This window comes from Protopterus annectens, chromosome 8.part0, assembly GCF_019279795.1.
Source record: "Protopterus annectens isolate FY-2018-M chromosome 8.part0, PAN1.0, whole genome shotgun sequence".
Classification (NCBI taxonomy): Eukaryota; Metazoa; Chordata; order Ceratodontiformes; family Protopteridae; genus Protopterus; species Protopterus annectens.
In genome coordinates this window covers 825,901,712-825,923,652 of record NC_056741.1, presented here as the reverse complement: position 1 = coordinate 825,923,652, position 21,941 = coordinate 825,901,712, and the positions used below count along the sequence as shown (strand labels likewise).

General features: G+C 38.9%; 1 protein-coding gene across 5 annotated transcripts in view; it reads right to left on the bottom strand.

Annotated features, from left to right (window-relative positions):
- Positions 1–902: 902 nt before the first annotated feature.
- Positions 903–21,941, bottom strand: part of SYN1 (synapsin I) — a 2,007,545-nt gene continuing 1,986,506 nt past the window's right edge. For 2 of the 5 annotated variants that reach the window (XM_044080296.1, XM_044080297.1), the window contains one exon: positions 903–6,679. In XM_044080296.1, coding sequence (XP_043936231.1) covers positions 6,544–6,679 — 136 coding nt within the window. In that variant the 3' untranslated portion in view covers positions 903–6,543. The remainder of the gene's footprint in view (positions 6,680–21,941) is intronic. The other 3 variants (XM_044080298.1, XM_044080300.1, XM_044080299.1) reach the window with 2 other exon arrangements.

Sequence of the window (21,941 nt, the reverse complement as noted above, 5' to 3'; positions counted from 1 at the left end):
TTATATTGCTCATCTTATAAGTAAGGGCATTGCCTCCAGAAAAAAGTGGTTATAACCCCCCTGTACTCTTCCCTCATCAGGCCAATAATAGAGTACAATGCTCCCTTTGGTATGTTGCTTTCCAAGCATCTCCAGCACCTGGAGAGACCACAAATGTTCCTTACAAAGAAAATTCAGGGTCTTCAAGATCTGTCTTATGCATACAGACTGAAATCATTGTCACTTTACTCTGTCATACCGACTGTCTAGAGGTGACTTTGCTTTGCATATAGAGCAATCTCTGACCCAGCTTTAATGCAAATGCTGCGCATTCACAAGTCAAATGGCACATGGGTCACTCGCTCAAAGGACCTTAACCTGGTATGTGACATCAACAGAACTTGCTGGAGTGAGAGATTTGTCTCACAGAGGTTGCCCCACCTTTGGAACAAGCTTCCTAGTCATGTTAAACAAAGCCCCTCGCTGGCCCTATTTAAGTGTAATTTGGACAACTGGATGGGTAACTGGAAATTCACCTCAGGGGTTCCACCTGTGTCCCTCTTGGACAGGGGCAATAGGTGGTGATTTTAGTGTTTGCTTGAACCAGACACCCTTGGGAACATGGGTTGAACTTGGCTATACTTGTAAGTACCCTGGGGCCGTTAGCCTAGTAACCTCCTATGAAACAAACAATAATGTTTATGGATTAGGGGCTCCCATAACAGAAGGCTTTGGGTTACAAAGATGTAATGCTTTCACAAGCATGTAAAGACAAAAATAAGATTGAATGAATTACATACATTTTTTATGATAGTATTAGCATACATGTTCGGAAAGTTGCTGTTGTAGATTAAAAATTCAAATTACTTTTTCAAGAATCAACATGCAAAGCAGAAATAATGTAAAAGAGTGAAACATATGAATTGATATTTTTCATAGTTTATTCTTTAAAGATCATGTTCATTTGTGTAATTCCATATCTATTCCACATTTACAGACACAGATGCAGAATTTTTTCATTTTGCATTTTTCTTTTTTTAATACTTTTTTTTACAAGTAAATACAGAGATTTCATTGATTACATACTGCACCACCACAATCTGCAAAGTACGGTTCACAAGTCTAATGAGAAGAAGGTGACAAAAGGCAAGCCTCAAACAGCACACTACATTCCACACAGCAGGACACTGCGTCACACTATATACTGCACACTCAGGGATTATGGACCACCAGAATTACTTAAAGAAAAAGGGAAGGTCATAAAATGTCAGCCTTATAAAGGATCTGTTTACAAAAATTCCCTTTCATTTGGAAGGGCTCTGATCTTGCCAACAGTCCAAACAGGGACCTGTTGACTTCAGCCTGGTCAGCCAATCAGGAAAACATTTCTCCATATAGAGGGCAGTAGGAAATCATTTGGGATTTTATACCTGTAAGACAAAGACAATCATTAGAGGTTTCTCTAATTCATTATAATTTCTCAGGATTATTTTTATTGCTCATACCTTTTAAAATTGCATAGCACAGCATTGTCCTTTGTTTAGCTTATCTTTTAGTTTATTAAGTGGCAGAGCTGTGTCTATGGTATATATTATAAGGATGTGCAATACTTCAACAGTTAAATAAAAGTATATTTAATTAGTTTACGTCTAAAAAAATCCATCTGTAAATGTAAGAGAGTCTAGAGTTCAAGAGTTTGCTATGTTCTGAGCATCACTATATTACAAACATTTTGTTTTGGTGCCAAAGGTTTGGACAAGAAAAATCAGGAAATTTGAAATACAGCTAAGCTCCCTGGTTGAGCCAATGATCAGACACACATCACAAGAGTTTTTTTTAATCATACATAAGAAGCTACAGAAAAAAACAAACCAGCAATCTGCTTTTATAATATATTGTGCTGAGACGGTCTGAATGTCTTAACTAGCTGTGGCATAAGTTGTATTCTTATTACTCCCAACAGCATTCCCCCTTTATTTTATATAATACCACTGAAGTTGTTTTAAAGAGTTAACTAGCTGAGGTTCATAGGCAAGTACTAGGCTAGCTGCCCCTGTGGGTCTTTTTAAACCAAGCCAACTTCATTTTTTTGTGTGCTCAAAATAACCTATCCCATTTGGTTATAGATTGGCCTTACCCATCCCATGGTCGATAATTATATAATACCCCCTAATGAGAATAACTGGGATCATGTCATAGATAATTTGAAAGGTTGCATGCATGGGATAATGCATTTAGGAGCTGCCTCTGTCCATTAGTAGTACAACAGGCAGTCCTGGAGTAACGTTTCTGTTTTGCATCCGTAGATCTAAGTTACACTTGAAGATGGACAGGGATAAACTTTTTTATGTGGCTGGAGGGGGGGGAGTCTGTTCCACAGCAGTGTTATGCTCTGTGAAATATGCCAGTCCCTCCAAACCATGTGTGAGTTGCATCTTCATTACGTCTCTCAGGATTTAAATAATTACTACTCCTATTTTATTTGCTGAAACTGATTTGGCTGTCTCAGTGTCCAGTCTAAATTTATTAATATTCATGATAAACAACCTTGAAAATGACATATTCTGTGATCTCATTTCTATATATGTCAACATGCCTAACTGCCTTTACAGGGTCTGTAATTAATGCGTTTCACTTCAACATTTTTTAGTTTTTTAAAAGTTTGACTAGTATATGGTTGATCTACCTCTCCTTAAAGTTTAATGTAGTCACGTTGTACAAACTTGGGGTTAATTTGAAAAACAGGACAGTAAGTGACATCCTTCTGAGTAAGAGTCTTTCTTTGAAGGTATGATATATGAGGACTTTACCACCCTGCATTCCTAGTTACTCGACACAAGCTCACTCTTCCTAGGATGGGACCAGTATTATCTGAATAGACTCATGACAAGCAGATGGGTCTTTCAGAAATAAATGCCTACATGTAGTTAGATTATGTTTGTTAACTGAGCAGCAGGAATTATTGGGTATCATTATTAAAGCTCATTGTTTTGAGAAATTGTTTCATAAAATATTTTATTGCTGCAGTGCTTAATTACTTTTTAGATAGTAGTCCATTTTTAGAATACACTGGACAGCTGAATGCTTTGTTTTCATTCATTTATCTGTGATAGATAATGTGGAGCACAACGTTCTGCTAAATACACAGTTTGTTATTAAAATATTTCTCTTTGAAGCTTTTTGATAGCATACACTGCATATCATCTTTTAAGATGTACATCAATAATTCAGGAATGAGAAGTTAGAATGAATTAGAAAGTAACAACATAATAAGGAACGAGATAAAGAAATAGGAACCAGGGCAAGAAGTCAAAGACATGGCTTACACAAAGGTGGTATTGGCTGACTGGACAGGCAGACTGGAAGTGCTTTCTGTGTTTCACAGCTGGAGTAGTGGACCCTGCTTTTTTTTTTCTTTTGCTTTGATCTATATATTCATATGACAGAATGGACTGTTGTAAGAAGGGAGGCAATAGCATTTACAAGGCTGACATGAGGGCACAGCTGAGAAGTCTGCACTGCAAGTGTTTTCAAGCTTGGATTTATACTTAGGTGTGAAAACATCTACATCATGTAATAAATGAGCAGATGTCATCAGAACACAGAGTAGTATCCACTGTAATAGCTGAGACTTACATTTTTGCTTGTTTTGTCGAGTCCTTGTAGGTTTTAAACATAGTGCATAAACAAAATTAAGCAGTTTCTATAGATATAATGGCTTGAAGTAATGTGACCTCCCCATGGGAAAAAAAAACAAAAACAAGACAGCAAGATGCCATATTTAGAGTGTCACAGTAACATTCTACAATATTTAACAGACACGAGAATTAATTTTTTTTGTCACAAATATTACTTTTGTACACCTTACACGTGATTCCCCCTAACAGAGATACCCATGGGCTTTGATTATGTCTAGCACACACCCTATTCTCAGTGGATAAATCTACCTCCCTTCCCTTTTTGCCAGTTGTTGTACTACAGATTCCTCTTCCGCAAGCGTCATACCATCCTTAAAAAGAGAATATTACCTCTTCCAAATGACAAACGCTTTGGTTTTCATCCTCTAACTTAATCATTGCCATCTTTGAGCGTGATTCATGTCTGTACAATGGTACTCGGTGTCTTAAAATGTTTAAATTATCAGCTGTATAAGCTAATATGTATTCTAGCCCAATGTTGGGTCCTAGATGCATAACCTTAACTTTCATAAGGAGGATTATCATTGAAACATGTTTGACGTAATGTGCAAGCAATGAAAATGTGTCTTCATTAAAAAAACACTCAAATATATCCATAATTGAATATTCCCTTTGCTGATACTCTTTTTGATAACCCATGATTACATCTTTATTCAAGAATTATTTGATTGACACTGCAATTTTTGGATATGGATTTTGTCCTGTTATCAGTTGTATGTAAGCAGAATATATAGCTAGTAACATTTTCACTGACATCTCAAATATTAGACTCAAAACCTATTATTTCTTCTCTTTTCTCTTTTAAACACCTAAATGCTGCATATTGATCTTAGGTCCTTTCCACAATGGCATATTAAAGGTATGATTTGCCATTTCCTTTTTGAAACTACAAGACATTAATAAACCAGTATACCATCATCCATTGAAAAGTGGTAGTGATATTGCCTTCAGTATTGATTTAAATATTTGACTTGCTGCTTGTTGAACTGTTTGAAGTGTGACAAGCAATGTGGCTTTGACTAAAATAGTTTTCTGGTAACATGAATTCAAAAACAGATTACAATTATGCATTTTTCATTCCACTATATAAAGAAATGAATGTACAACAGTAACAACAATATGTGAACTAATCTGTAATGTTCTTTAAACACTCATACCTGCTCTTGTAAACATGTATCTGTGTTCCAGTGTTTCTTTCTTGAAGTAGCTTACGCTTAACTTTGTTTGCATAGTACAGAAGTAGGGAGAGCAGCTCCATTTGGAAGTTACAGTCTATATTACTGAAAGGAAAGCTACTTTTGACAGATACTTTCTTAACATTTCTTTCTATTCATACTCTGAGAACACAAAAGCATTGAGATATTTGTTATAAACTGAGGGGAGGGTAGTAGATGTCACCCAAACTGAGGCACAAATGCATTAAATGTTGAGTTCTTATAAATCTTTCTGACTACTCTCCTAACTTATATATACAGTATATATCTATATCTATATATAAATTATTTATGGCTAGGACCATGCAGATTTTCCATTTCCACTCATGGACTTAAGCAGTTATGGGTGATATAAGTAATACATTTCATGAACCCCTGCCCAACATTTGCATACAATGTTATTATCACAGAGCTGTAGGTGCCTGACATTTATTTAATATGCGCCTAGGTGACTGAATGCCCATTCTGCCTTTACACACTTCAGCTGAGTGCATGTAGCCCTCTGTCTGTCTACCTTATCAGTTATTTTCAGATCTACTCAACTCAACAGAAGCCCCAGTAATATCATTTGTTTGTCTCTGTTCCTCTTGATAAGTATATATCATTCATTCATTCATTACAATAATGAAACTTAATAAGGATTCTGAGACATGCCTATATTTGAGCAGTGGCTGGTAACATGACTGCTGAGGCACAGACATTTAGCAAGTAAGGGCTTGATTGCTTGAAATACAGCAGGTTCAAGAACTCCAGTTGAGAGAAGCTGTAACCTAGGTTACAAGGGAAAGGCAGCATATAGCACTGGCCTTTGAATGTATAGAGCTCTAGGTAAGTTTACATCCATTTTCCTCATTGTAGGTGAGTGTTTTCCATGCTTCTGCACTTGTCTTGGAAAACGTGTGCCCCCACCCCAATTGTGGGCAACCTATGTGACCACTAAGATTGCCTAACCTTAAAACTGCTCCTGAGGGCTAATGTTATTGGGATACAGTGGCAATCAAAGATTAAAGCTATGTTTTAAGTCACGTGCAGCTGCTGTAAGTGCTGTGTTGTGAATGGAAAGAGCCTGCTATGGCCTGGTGCTAAGACCTAGCATTAATTAGGGTAGCTTTTCAGACTATGCTTTGGAACTCTTGAGTGAAAGTGACTGTTCTAAATGACAACTAAAGTGCTAGCCAAGATGAAAGTTAAGCTGTTACTCACTTACTTGCACTATCAAATGTAGAATAGCTTAGGCAGTAGAGATTCTTCTATTCTCTTGGATTAAAAAAATAAAGTGAAGCAAGCCAATTTCATTTGACACTCACAACATATCATTTCCACCAATACAAATTCACACAACTGTACGTGGCACACATGCTACAGAAAGATTTCTAGGGATGGCAGAGGAGTGTTTTATTTGGTGCATACAAATGCCCAGGCTAAAGGTAAAACTGTTAGGATGGGGGCTTAATAGGTATGCATGCGATCCCTTTCAGACACACTATTGCTGCACGTGGTGGTCACTCTTCATTGTTAACAATGGGATATGGATTATATACAAATATGACCAGCCGCAGTTTTAAAGGGAAGTTTTGTGGGTAGAAAGGCTTATAGTTAGGAGAAAAGGGTTTTGGATTGCACTGTAATTCATGGAACTGCCACTGGTCATTTTAGTCAGAAAAGAGGCTGGCAAATGATTTCCTCAGGTTGCGAATGGTCTCTGCTTTCACCTCATCTTGGCTAAGACTTTGCCGAGGAACTGAAGTGTCTGGAATGTTGAAGGTGTTGGTCAGAGACTTTGATTTGCTATAAGAGGCAATGTAAGAGAAAAAAAAGTGTTAAAATGTCTGCATTTTTCAAATAACAGAACTTTTGTTATATTACATGCAAACAGACATGCACATGCAATAGACTGGTAAGTAACAAAAAATAAATAAACACTAGTACACTGCTACACTCAAAAGTGTGTTTTCTTTCTTCTGCTGAGTAGATCAATAGGTGTAGAACTAAATTATCAAAACTTGTTCCAAGTCTGAATCTTACCCTTAAAAGAATATATACAGATGACAAAAATACCTACTATTCTGTACAAGTTGGCATTACAATACCCCAGTGGTCATTCATTTCTTCATCCTAATAGTATTCTCCCACTGCCTTCCTCTCTGTTGCATATGTACTGTACTTCTGATTATTTTGTGGAGACATTATATCAGAAAGCTATTCTACTTAATCAGCCATTTTGTCTGTAACTTTGTTTTTTCTTGATATTTTCAGCAGAGCTGGAGCCAGCACTAGGTGACCTAGGCATTCACATTGGGCCTGATGCTGTAGAGGGGCCTGCTGGTTTGGGGGGGGGGGGGCTGCCATAACATTTATTTTTTAATTAAAAAAATAAATAATATGCCTTCTTTAAGGGCTTTCTTCTTTAAGAATTCTATCTGCATATGTGCGTGCATCACAGATTTACATTCCTGCATGTGTGCAGCACCATACTCATTGCTGTTGCTGGGTTTCAGTGCATTTTCAAGGAATTCAGTTTCAGTTCATTTGTTTCAGTGTGTTTACAAGCAATTGTAGATCAAGGGAATTGTGAATTTGAGTGCATTTTCAAGGAATTTTGTGTTTGAGTGCATTTTCATGGAACTGTGAGTTTCAATTTAAGAAATAAATTACTGCTTATCATGCTAAGTCTGTTTTCAACGTGCAGCTGTTTGTGCTATGGAAGATGAAAGCAGTGCTAGTAGCACAATGGGTACCATACTTGCCTGTAGGTGGATTGCTGATGCTGTGGTGTACTTTAAGGTGGGATGGAGTGCTGCAGTCCTGAGTTTGTCCTTATTTGGATGAGATACCTAGTAACTATGAATCTGTTAGTTTGCCATCCATTCCCTATTGTGATATTCCCAGCTTACCAATTTTTTTAATGTAACATTGGCAGTTTATTCTTCAAGGATAGCAGGCAGTGTGAATTTATAGATGAAACACTGAAATATAAAGTTGTTTGCCAGCAGCAACCTCTTCATTAGTCACATATCTGTTTAATGTGGAATTATTCAGATGGCGTTTACTTCTGCAAAGATTGTACATATTGACTGATATTGGTGGATTGTAATGACAGAAGTCTGAGTGGCCTTTTATGGTTGAAAATGATATTGATGGATTGTAATGACAGAGGTTTGAGTGGCCTTTTATGGTTGAAAATGTTCAAAACTAGAAATTTAAAACACACTCTATCAAGTGTTGCTATATAATACAAGAAATATAATTTAATACAATCAGTAAGGTGAATCAAAGAATGCATGTATGTATGCATGTCCTAAAAATGTGTGCAAAAGGCATATGGCTTGAAAACAGCCAAAAGATAAATGTAATCCACCACTGGCCAAATACATTTTCTTTAAATGTGGCTTGCAATACTATTTCAATTAATTTGAGTTTCAAAGGCAGAGAAGTTTACTGTTCATGCGAAGTTTATTTTTATTGTGAGACTGTGTTGTTTTGTTTAGCAAATGGCTATCAGTGTAAAAGTTTTAAATTAAATTTAAATATATGTAATCATTGTAGACATAAAGGAGAAAATAGTTGCATACCAATAGGTTTCAGCAGTGTTTATGGTAACTGGGGAGAAATGGCCAATTAATGAGACACTGGATTGGTTGTTTTTTGTGTATGTGTGTGTGTGTGTGTGTGTGTGTGTTGGGGGTGGGGAAATCTATTACTTTGCCTAGGGCTCCACTTGACCATGATCCGGCTCTGGTTTTAAGTGCCATGCATATTATACAACAGCTTGTAAATTATGTTTAGAATGGTCAGGAATAAACAACTTAACAACTAACTGCATTTATATATTTAGAAAACTAGCAAAATTATTCATTTTATTGGAAATTGTCAGTTTGGAAGAAGTTATACATGGCATTGAATTCTAACTAGATTCCTTCATGCCTGTGCACCTTGTGTCTACCAATAGTAAATGCATCAGCTATGTACACAGATGAAATTGAGCAGGAACACATAGAAACCGTGCGCCTGTGAATCTTCTATATCTATAACAAGAGCTTTTATAGTTCTTACTGGCACTTGCAATAAAATTTTAAATTAGCAGCATAATCACTATTTCTGAAGCTGCAACACTTAACTGGCTGTTTAACATTACATGTGGATTGTGTTTATACTGTTACTAATAAATACTTTATTGTCTCTAAGAACTAGGAATGGCTTGATTTAATAGTTCTTTCAGTTGAAGACTATCCTTAGTCATGCTTTCATTGCTCACATCAGAGAGTGCACACTACTTGTCTACCACTTGTAGCACTGGCTATGCAAGAATCCCAAAACCTAAATATCATTCAACCAAAAAAACTAGATGTGAGCATATTTAAATATTTAACTATGGCTAAACAAGGGCAAACAAAGTTTAGTATCATCAACAGGGCAACACAACTTCAGACTGGAGTAAAATGTTTTCTTCAGCAGCAGTGTGCCCACTAAATAGTAGCTGTGAGTTATTAACTGGAGAAAGCCTAAAGTCAAGACTCAAAGCCTACAAAAAACACAAGCACTGTTGGTGACTCCTTGCTGGGTGAGGAAAGTAAACCTATATTTTTTGTCTTTGAATTGCTTAAACTGCTAGAGCTGCTTTCTGTTTTACCTGCTCCATTTTGTTTTCTGTTTTAAGAAATCTGCTTGGCCTGTTGTTTTTGTTCTTTGTGGGAGATAGACACAAGTTATCTAGGTTGCACATTTCACATGTTTTTTCATGGGTTAATTTGTTTCTTGAGTGATACTTAAAAACACAGGTAATCTCTGGGTCTTTGTCGTTTCTGATGAGACTGAAAGCCTGCAAAAACTACAAGCACTGTTGGTGACTTCCTGCAGGGTGAGAAAATTAAACCTTTATTTTTTGTTTGCGAGCTGCTTAAACTAACAGAACTGCTTTCTGTTTTATCTGCTCCATTTCATTTTCTGTTTTAAGAGATCTGTGCTGGTGTTTTTATTCTAAGTGGCAGATAGACACTTAAATTATCTAGGCTGCACATTTCACATTTTTTCTATTGGTTAATCTGTTTCTTGAGTGATATTTAAATACACAGGGAATTTCTGGGTCTTTGTCTTTTCTGATAAGACTCAAAGCTGGAAAAAAACGTACATGCACTGTTGGTAACTCTCTGCTGGGTGAGGAAAGTAAACCTATATTTTTTGTCTGTGAGCTGCTTAATCTGATAGAGATGCTTGCTGTTTTACCTGCTGCATTTTGTTTTTTGTTTTAAGAAATCTGCTTGGCCTGGTGTTTTTGTTCTATGAGGCAGATAGACACTTAAATTATCTAGGCTGCACATTTCACATGTTTTTTTTCATTGGTTAATTTTGTTTTCTCAGTGATACTTAAACACACATGGGATTTCTGGGTCTTTGTATTGTCTGACAAGACTGAAAGCCTGCAAAAACTACAAGCAGTGTTGGTGACTCCCTCCTGGGTGAGGAAAGTAATTATATGTATATGTATATATATATATATATATATATATATATATATATATATATATATATATACATATATACATGGGTCTACTACCGGAGATTGAAATTACACTATTTCAAAATCCAGTAGTAGATGCCCACTAATGCAAAAGTGTACTTCACTGAAAGTGCACTTTCGCGAACACCACTAGAACAAATGGGCAATGTCCTCCACTGTGGTGCGGTAGCCATGGACCATAGGGTTAGGGCTTGGGTTAAGGATAGTGGATAGCCCTACTAGCTATCCACTATCCTTAACCCAAGCCCTAACCCTAAGGTCCATGACTACCACACCACAGTGGAGGACATAGGTCCGTGACTACTGCACCATGGAGGACATACAATTTCCTCCACTGTGGTATGATAGATATGGACCTTAGGGTTAGGGCTTGGGTTAAGGATAATGGATAGCCATACTAGCTATCCATTATCCTTAACCCAAGCCCTAACCCTAAGGTCCGTAACCATTTGCTCAAGTGGTGTTTGCAAAAGTGCAGTTTTGGTGAAGTGCACTTTCACGTTAGTGGGCATCTACTATTGGATTGCAAAATAGTGTAATTTCAATCTCTGGTAGTAGACCCATATATATATATATATATATATATATATATATATATATATATATATTGTCTGTGAGTTGCTTAAACTGATAGAGCTGCTTTCTGTTTTACCTGCTCCATTTTGTTTTCTGTTTTAAGAAATCTGCTTGGTCTGGTGTTTTTGTTGTATGTGGCAGATAAACATTTTAATTATCTAGGCTGCACATTTCACATTTTTTCTATTGGTTAATCTGTTTCTTGAGTGATATTTAAATACACAGGGAATTTCTGGGTCTTTGTCTTTTCTGATAAGACTCAAAGCTGGAAAAAAGCGTACATGCACTGTTGGTAACTCTCTGCTGGGTGAGGAAAGTAAACCTATATTTTTTGTCTGTGAGCTGCTTAATCTGATAGAGATGCTTGCTGTTTTACCTGCTGCATTTTGTTTTTTGTTTTAAGAAATCTGCTTGGCCTGGTGTTTTTGTTCTATGAGGCAGATAGACACTTAAATTATCTAGGCTGCACATTTCACATGTTTTTTTCATTGGTTAATTTTGTTTTCTCAGTGATACTTAAACACACATGGGATTTCTGGGTCTTTGTATTGTCTGACAAGACTGAAAGCCTGCAAAACTACAAGCAGTGTTGCTGACTCCCTCCTGGGTGAGGAAAGTAATTATATGTATATGTATATATATATATATATATATATATATATATATATATATATATATATATATATAACACTATATATATAGATATATATATACAGTGGTCTACTACCGGAGATTTCCAAAATCCAGTAGTAGATGCCCACTAATGCAAAAGTGTACTTCACTGAAAGTGCACTGCACTTCCGAACACCACTAGAACAAATGGGCAATGTCCTCCACTGTGGTCGGTAGGAGGATGGACCATAGGGTAGGGGTGGAGCTTGGGGGATGTGGATAGCCCTACTATCCCTATCCTTAACACATCTAAGGTCCATGACTACCACCACACCACAGTGGAGGACATAGGTCCGTGACTGCACCATGGAGGACATACAATTTCCTCCACTGTGGTATGATAGATATGGACCTTAGGGTTAGGGCTTGGGTTAAGGATAATGGATAGCCATACTAGCTATCCATTATCCTTAACCCAAGCCCTAACCCTAAGGTCCGTAACCATTTGCTCAAGTGGTGTTCGCAAAAGTGCAGTTTCGGTGAAGTGCACTTTCACGTTAGTGGGCATCTACTATTGGATTGCAAAATAGTGTAATTTCAATCTCTGGTAGTAGACCCATATATATATATATATATATATATATATATATATATATATATATATTGTCTGTGAGTTGCTTAAACTGATAGAGCTGCTTTCTGTTTTACCTGCTCCATTTTGTTTTCTGTTTTAAGAAATCTGCTTGGTCTGGTGTTTTTGTTGTATGTGGCAGATAAACATTTTAATTATCTAGGCTGCACATTTCACATTTTTTCATTGGTTAATCTGTTTCTTGAATGATACTTAAATACATAGGGAATTTCTGGGTCTTTGTCTTTTCTGATAAGACTCAAAGCATGCAAAAAAACTGCAAGCAAGTAAGGTGACTCCCTGCTGGATGAGGAAAGTAAACCTATATTGTTGTCTCTGAGTTGTTTAATCTGATAGAGCTGCTTTTCTATTTTACCTGCTCCATTTTGTTTTCTGTTTTAAGAAATCTGCTTGGCCTAGTGTTTTTGTTCCATGGGGAAGATAGACAAATAATCTAGCCTACACATTTCACATTTTTTTTTTCATTGGTTAATTTGTTTGTTGAGTGATACTTAAATACACAGTGAATTTTGGGGTCTTTGTCTTTTCTGATGAGATTGAAAGTCTGCAAAAGCTACAAGCACTGTTGGTGACTTCCTGCTGGGTGAGGAAAGTAAACCTGCATTTTTTTGTTTGTGAGTTACTTAAACTGATAAAGTTGCTTTTTCTTTTACCTGCTCTATTTCATTTTTCTGTTTTAAGAAATCCCTAGTGTTTTTTTTTTTCTATGTGGCAGGTAGACACTTAAATTATCTAGGCTGCACATTTCACATTTATTTCATTGGTTAATTTGTTTCTTGAGTGATACTTAAATACACAGGGAATTTCTGGATCTTTGGCTTTTCTGATAAGGCTCAAAGTCTGTAAAAATTACAAGCTCTGGTCGTGACTCCCTGAGTGAAGGAAGCAACAATGATCCATCTGCATCAAGTGGGACCATCTACTAACCCAGGAAATTGCAGACCTATACGTTTGACTAGTCTTATATGTAAGGCCATAGAAAGAATTATCATGGACCTGATAAATAATGACATGGGAGATCTCCAAACACTGGACCCGACCCAGTTCAGTTTTTCAAGGGCAGTTCATGTCTACTGAATCTGGTGGATTTCTTCGAGAAAGTCAGTAAGGCCATGGATGAGGGTAAAACTGTACATACCACCTACCTTGACCTGGCCAGGGCATTTGACACAATTCCCTGCTCAGGTATTATAAATAAACTCACATAACTGGGCAAAAATCCCTATGACAGATAACCAATTGGTTCATAGACAGGGCATATGTGGTTAAAGTGGGTAAATCCAGATCCAGCAAGAAACTAGTTACTAGTGGTGTGGGCAGGGCTCAGTACTGGGACCATTCCTGTTCTGAATATATTCCTGTGTAATTAAGGCTAATGTGGAAGAACTGTGGATTATAAAGTTTGTCAGTGACTGCAAGCTGAGAGCAGTCATTGGATTCTCCCAATGATGTATATGTCCTTCAGGATGGAATAGATCTATCAAATCACTCGTGTCAGAATCATGCCCAAAACTAAATGCAAAAAAATGCATGACCATACCCTTAGGGAAGTAAAATACCTCTGCAAATTACAACATCAATAAAACACCCCTTAAGGTAGACTCAGAGGTGAGAGATCTAGGTACACATGTAGATAGTAGCCTGAACTTTGACCACCATGTGTCCATTTTGGTGAGGAAATCTTTTTATTTGGCACAATTTATACATAAAGGTATGACATCCAGATCCGAGGGAATTATAATCCAGCTGTACTCAGCTCTCATTAGACCAATAATTGGGTAAAATCTGCCATTTGGCATATATTTGACTAGGCACTTACAGTAGCTAGAGTGACCACAGAGGTTCCTTACAAAGAAAACACAGGGTGTAAACAACATGAATTATGCAGGTAGACTAAAAGCCCTATCCTTTTACTCTGTCTCCTATCGACTATTAAGGGTTGACTTATGCCTGTCTTTCAAGGCACTCACAAATCCAGCCCTGGTGGAACTGGTACACATCTGCAAGTCAAACAGCATGAGGGTCACCTGATCTGGGGATCTAAACTTAGTCAGCGACTCAAACAAAATGTGCTGGAGAGACAGATATGTGTCTCAGAGACTCCCCTTCTTTGGAACAGGTTTCCTATTCACATTAAGCAGAGCCCTATCCTGGTCCTCTTCAAATGCAGTTTGGATCAATGGATGGGGAATCACAAATTCACACCTGGGGTAGTACCTATGTCCCCTATGGACAAGGGCAATCTGTAAGATACTCAATGCACAGGCACAAATCCATGTCATCCTCTTGTCCATAAGGGCTGTATATTGGGTAAAATTGGGTTATATTGGCTAGGCTTGTAAGGGCTCTTAAACCATTAGCCTAGTAATCTCATATGAAGAAAAACTTCTACAGTCATTCTTAATATTTTGTTGTAGAGAAATGACTCAAATTGGCTGATTGCCTTGCCAAATGCTGTCAACATATTCAGATTCCAAGACATTGCTGCTGTACCATTTTTGCTAACAGCATTTCACACATCTGTAAGGTTTTCTTTGGTATTCTGAGCCACTGATTTGTTTGCACTGACTCTTACCTATCTAATCTCATATTGTTATAGTGTAGATATTTTCCTGTCACTCTTTACTCAGCCACAAAGTACATCATTGTCTGCAAATGTGCATATTTAAAAGACCATAAAATTAAAAAAAATGAAATATGCTCTTAACTGATCTTGAAGGACTTCACAGCACTTGCTAGCACTTTTCCCTAAAGCCATCCTAACCCATTCTGTAATCTTAGAGTAATAAGGTTGTGAAAGTCTGATCATTTGTTACTGCTGAGAATACACAAGTCACTCAGTCATTTCTTCTTCACTTACTGTAGTTTACAATAAACCCAAGCAATCCTTGCAATCATTTAACTATAAAGCAAATCCCCAACCTGTAAGGGAGTCTAGTACATAATATTTTGACTGTCTACATACCTTTAAACTACTCTTACATTATGGAAACCATGAGCTGGCACTTCTCCAGAATCAGGCAGAAATACCAGCATTTCTAAGTAATGCACAAATTTCCTTCAGATTCTTTTTGACTTCAGTAAAGAAAACAAATTCCAGTTCCTGAGATTGCTATCTGTGTCACACAATTAATCCCAACAAATCTGAAGTTTAAAACCATCCTTCTCCCTACCTGACTGCTCTGCTCTGCTCAGAAGTGCATCCAAAGAGAGACCTTTCACAGACACACATGCTTTTCATTAAAAAATGACTACATTTTCCTGTTTCAGTGCTGCAGCTCTATCAAAAAAAAAACTTTCTTCAAATCCTCTACAAATACACAACATCTGGACACCCTAGCAATGATAAAGACATTCTTACAATTAAATTACACTCCTTCCACTTCCTAGCATCCTTTACAAACCTTTTTAGCCATATTCCAAATGCAATTTCCAGATGCAATTGCACTATCAATAACTATCTGAAACTCAACATAACCATCCTCTTCCACCAACATCTAGATACATATGCACAAATTCCTCATTCTATGTGATATTACTCATCACTGGGACTCTTCCCTTTCCCCCAACTACTCCTACCTTAAAGTCTGCAGGTTTTTTATTGGAACATAGTCTCCCCAACGCATCTAAACACCTGAAGAGGAAACCAGGCTGTTATTGCTTGGCTACTTACAAACTGTACTAAATACATGTCTGCAACACTTGGGCATTCTTCCATATCTCATAGGAAACCACAACAACATAATTACTGCCTTCTCTGCCTCCATTACAAGACTTTTATGATCCCCTCATTTGGAATAATGCTGTGAACTGTACTGCTCGCCAGATACCCCCAAAACTGATCCTAACACAGCCCACAGCCCTTTATACCTCCTAAACATGTTTCTAGTTTCTTTTCTCTTAAAGACCAGTTGACTGCTGACAATTTTGTTGCCAAATTTAATCTTATTCAAGACAAATTAACAAAAGAAAACAATCTTTTGTCCAAATGGAAAATTAAAAAGTTTCAGCATGACCTTAAAGAATATGAGGAAGGGAACGCTTATATTAGAGTAACAACAGGGCGCACTGACGTAGCAGCTGATGTAACACAGTTGAGAATTGAAAATGAGGCAGCATTGATTGCAAGTGGAGACGAGGAAGGCCAAGACACTCGGAACATCTAGTGCAGCGTGGGCAACAAAATGAAGTGATTTCCAATGCACAAGCTTGTTCCATGCCTTCACAAAATTTTCAGCAGGGACAACAAGCACATAAGGTGCAGGTTTATCAGAAAGGGCTGAATGGCCGAAGGACTTGGGCAAAAGTAACATCATCTACCACAGGGAATTACAACAGCCAGTCCAAGAAGAAGGCGTGGAAGAAATGGAAGAAATAACTGTTTTTTTCAGGTACTTTTGATCCTAGCAGTTACTTAATTGTCAATTTATCATCCAAACCTTTGGATGCCAAGACTTGTGACATTCAGAGTAGGGGATGGAATTTTGTTCTATCTACTACAGAGAACAAGTGGGATGTGCTGAATGAGCTGAGAGATTTTGTCAGAAAATTGAATTTCAAAATTTTGTTTAAAAATAGCAACAATAATGTAAGTAAAGAGTTCAGTAGACCAAGTACTTTTAACCCTCCTTTGAGAAAGGAAATGGAAATGTTTCTTAGTATGACCGAGCTTGAAATTATTGATTTGTTGAACAACAAAAGTAGTTTCAAATATCACAATATGTCTGCAAACGAGCACAAGCTGTTTTTTTATTTAGTTAATGATACAATTCTTGTTAGCAAGGCAGATAAAGGAAATGCTTTGATAGTACTAGATACAGATTATTATGATATGAAAATGTATCACATGTTGGCTGATAATGAATTCTATGAAAAAGTTAGTTTTTCTGCTGTTAAAAAAATCATATTGTTTTATTGATTCCGTAATTGAGGAATGGTTTTATACAGGAAGGATTACAGAGGATACTAAGAAATATATTTCGAATGCAGCTCCCAAATTTAGTAGAATTTTTGGCTTGGCTAAAATACACAAAGATTTGGAAGACCCTATGTTCAGGCCTATAGTAGCAAGAGAAGGGACCAAAACTGAAACCATTTCTATTTTTATAGATAAACATTTACAAAAGGTAGCGGTCAGAGGTAGTGCTTATAGGTTCATAGGTTCATAGGTTCATACTAGGCTATCTGCCCGAGGGCATTTACAAGCCTAGCCCATCGTTTTGTGGCTTACGCCACCCCTTTAGTATGGGGAACTATACCCATTATTTTGCTGTGCCTCTGTCGAGCAGTGACACTGAGGTAATCCCTGGGGTATATCTGTGATCTCCCATCCATTGGTCAAGATTTCTCTTGAACAAGGCCAGCGAGGTGCTATGCCTCACATATACCGGGATTTTGTTCCACAGCATAGGGAGTCTTTGGGTGATGAATCTATCCCTCCAGCACGTCCTATTAATAGCCGTGTCGAGGTTTAAGTCTCCCGCCCTTGTGGTTCTGACGGATCTAGATTTTTTGAGGTGAAGCATATTCATCAAATCTGGGTTTGACATGGCCTTGTATGTTAGGCAAAGGTCACCTCTGAGCAAGCGGTGGCGACTGAATAGAGCTGGAGTTCTTTCAGTCGGGCAGCATAGGACAGATTTTGAGACCCTTTATCCTTTTGGTGAGGAACTTTTGTGGCCTCTCCAGCTGCTGCAAGTGCGGGTCAGATACATTCGAATGGGGCATTGTACTCAATCATTGGTCTGATGAGTGATGAGTATAGGGAGACTATGACCTCCCTTGATCTAGATGAGAATCCCTTCATGATAAGGTGGGCAATGTAGAAGGTCTTCCTAACTACTTTAGCTACATGGGTGTCGAATGACAGACTACTATCAACCTGGGTCCCCAGGTCCCTGATAGCTTCTTCTGTGCTCAGTGGATTGCCACCTATTTGGTAGCTAGGGGTAACCTTGTTTTTCCCGAAGGGTATGACTATGCATTTTTTGGCATTTAACTTTAGGCCATGGCTCTGGCACCAGTTATCTGTTTCTGTGAGACCCTTCTGAAGGATATCTGTGTCAGATGTGTTTTCTGCTATGGCGCCCAATTTGCAGTCATCTGCAAACTTTGTCAGCCATAACCCTCCTGTGTTTGCCTGTACTTTGGAAAAGTAGATGCCAAACAAGAGTGGGCCCAGGACTGAGCCCTGTGGGACACCACTTGTGACAGGCTTTGAGTCTGACATGGCGCCAGCAACTCTGACCCTGTGGGTTCTGTCACTCAGCCAGTTTGCAACCCATCTTGTGATGTATGGGTTAACATTTAAGCTGATGAGTTTTTCAATGATACCCGAGTGGGGTATTGTATCGAAGGCCTTCGCCAGATCGAGGTAGGCTGTATGGACTGCCTTTCCCTCATCAATGGCTTTGGTGACTGTTTTGAAAAAGTCAACTAAGTTTAAAAGGCATGATCTGCCTTTGACAAAGCCAAACTGGGTTGGATCCAAAGTCTGCAAATTCCCTATGTCTTTGTTTATGAGGTCCATTATGATCCTCTCCATGGCTTTGCAGATAAGGCTTGTCAAGCTAATGGGCCGGTAATTTCCAGGGTCGGTGGAGGCACCGCCTTTGTGAAGTGGGACCACAGTTGCAGTGCGCCACTCCCTGGGTACGTATCCAGAGGTAAGACTATGATTAAACAGCTGTCCTAGCTGTGGGTTTAATTCCTCGTTGAGTTCGTGGAGCACACAGCCGGGGACACCATCAGGTCCCATGGATGCTGTGTTTTTTGCTTTGGAGAGAGCAGTTCTCACTTAGGCGTTAGAGATGTTTGGGGGGCTGCAATCGTTTGGTATAGATATCTCTCCTTTTGGGGGGGAGAGGGGGGAGAAGTTTGCACTGAACCTGTCAGCCAGTATGTTGGCAATGTCTGTAGGATCAGTAATCTTCACATCATTTTGAACTAGTTCTGAGCATATCTGGGAGTTTCCTCCCAGGTTTCTAACATAGCTAAAGAAGGCATTATGATTGTCTTTTGAGTCTTTAGCTATTTTTCTCTCAAAATTTGCTTTGGATGATTTTATGAGAGCTCTTAGTTTTTTACTTATAGTGATCAAGGGTGTCTTACCTTTTAAGGATTTTGCTCTATCTTGTAGTAGCTTCCTCCTTTTGTTGTAGAGTTTGTTTATGGCTGGGGTCCACCAGACTGGACGCTTGCCTTTGGTACAAAGAGTCTTTGTTTTGCTTGGGATTGCCTTGTCCATGCAGTCCTGCAGGTGCTGGTAGAAGGCATTTGTAAGTGATTCAGCGGCTTGAGTTCTGTTTTCCGGCTTGGGGCCTTAAAGGAGACCACACTAGTCTTTAGAAGTGTGAAGTCGGCTTTGAGAAGTTCTTTACTGTGGTCTTTTTATTACAGGTGGGGGTGGGATGAGGACCTCTAGCGAGATTAGTTTGTGATCTGATCTCACCAATGAGGGGTATACTTCCAGTGTTGAACATTGTGCTCCCATGTTCGTGATGATGAGATCAAGTATGTTTTCTCCTCTTGTGGGGATGGTGACTAGTTGTTCCATGGCATTTGAGTTTATGAATTCCAGGAACTTTTGGGCTAGGGTGTTTGGGCTTGAGTAGTGTTCCCAGTCTATATTAGGGTAATTGAAGTCACCTAGTATGATGGTGTTTGGTGATACATTTATCCCTCTAGTGTTTTCAGGAAGGCCATGTGAGGTTCCTGAGTTTGTGAGGGTGGCCTGTAACATGCTACAATTTGCAGCGCAGTCTTGCCTATGGTTAATTGCACCTGGATGGTCTCCGATGTATCGTGCGTTGCCACCAGTCTTGAGGTGTGGGTGTCCTTGATGAATATGGATACCCCCCCTCCTTCCTTGGTATTGTCCGGATTTTGGGGCCGGAACGCATGATATGAGGTAAAACCTGATAGTGCTGGGGTGCTCTCAGGAGCCTTGAACCAGGTTTCTGTCACAGCACAGACATCGATGTTCTCCATACTGAGAAGGGCCTCGAGTGCGTGCATTTTGAGATTTAGACTTCTGGCATTGAGCAGCATTACCCTTAGTTTTTTTGCTTTTTTGTGTTCTAGGGTGGTAGGTTTAGACTTTCAGCCTTTCCTAAAAACAGCACTATGGGGTGGCAAGAGCCTTTGCCAATATCCGGAATCCCAGGGTGACAGGTGCAAGCCGTCCCTTGCGGCAGCGTGGCTTGTCCAGCATGTCATCCCAGGCAGACAGACATTGGATCCCCTTTGAATGACACCAGAGTTTAAGCCAATTGTTAAAGCTGATCATCTTATCTCTGTATTGTGGCATCATTCTTGGTGAAGGTAGGATACTGCTCAAGGTCAGGGTCATACCTGCCTGGGCTACATAATCAGAGAGCTCCTCAATGTCTCTTTTCATGTAGTCCAAGGAGGTACGTCTCAGGTCGTTTACACCAGCATGGACAATGACTAAGTCGTATTTGTACCTGCTGTTGAGAGACCTGAGTGCTTGCGTTATGTGGCGGATTCTAGCGCCCGACAGGCAGCTTACTGTGACCTTCTCCTTACTCAGTCTGGTGAGCGGGACGTCAGTGTGTCTGACTATGGAGTCACCAATGACTAGTGTGTCTGGCATTGTGTTTGGCCTTAAGGGCTGTGACTGTTTGGCACTCTGACTGTGAGGTCTATGTGTTGCAGGTGTTGTGTTCTGAGGTGGTGGTTGTTTGGGTGTCTGCTTTGGTGGCCTCTGCTGTTTTGGTAGATTTTGATCAGAGCCTCCGAGTATGTCTTTGTGTGTTTATGTGTATGATTTGAGGTTGTGATGGTACTATGTGAGACTGGGTCTATAGTGTGTGTGGTAACCTTCTCCTCCTGACTGGTCTTGCCAGTCCTATGTTGAGAGAGCTCAGCCTCCAGTTTGGCCGTATAGTTGCATCTCTCGCATGTATTTGTGTTTTGTGGGAGGAGGAGAGGGTTGTTCAGTGTACATGAGGCAATTGTAACATTGCCTCAATATTCCCAGGTTTACCAGCTGAGCAGGAGAGGACACTAGCAACTGATCCCTCGACATGCTAGAAGGAATAGACAAAAAACTTAAAAAGAGATTCCGGGGACTTGGGTGACCGAGAAATGGGGGTTTGCCTTTTGGGGTACTATCTATGACAAGAGTGCCGTATCAAGGTAATAAGTACTGTAGGAGCAAGTGCTAGGTTTAACAGATAGAGAATAGTCTACTTGGAGTCAAGTAGAGATGATCTTTTTAGTTATAGGATATGCTGATTAGATCAGTAGTATAGTTCGAGGAAGGTAGTTTTAAGGGAAAATTTGAAGAGTGGACTTTAGGTAGCCCGAATAGTTTAAACCTGCTTAACCGGCGCTGCCCTAGTGTGCAACAGTGGCAACTCTGCTAAATCGCTAAAGCGCTAAAAGCAGCTTTATAGCAGGGGGCTGGAAAAGACAGGAAATGACCCAAAATGGCCAATAGACTACAAGTAACTGCCTTAAACCACTCCTCTAAGGACAAACAGGCAGCTCAGTACTCCCCTTTGCTTTTATTGGACACATCAAAAAAGTGAATGTTATTGAGTCAGACATTTTAGTCACTTTAGATGTGAAGTCTTTATACACAGTTATTTCCAATGAAGAAGGAATGGAAACAGTGAGATTAGAGCTTTTAAATTCAGGTTTGCTTTCCAACAATACTACTAGTTTAC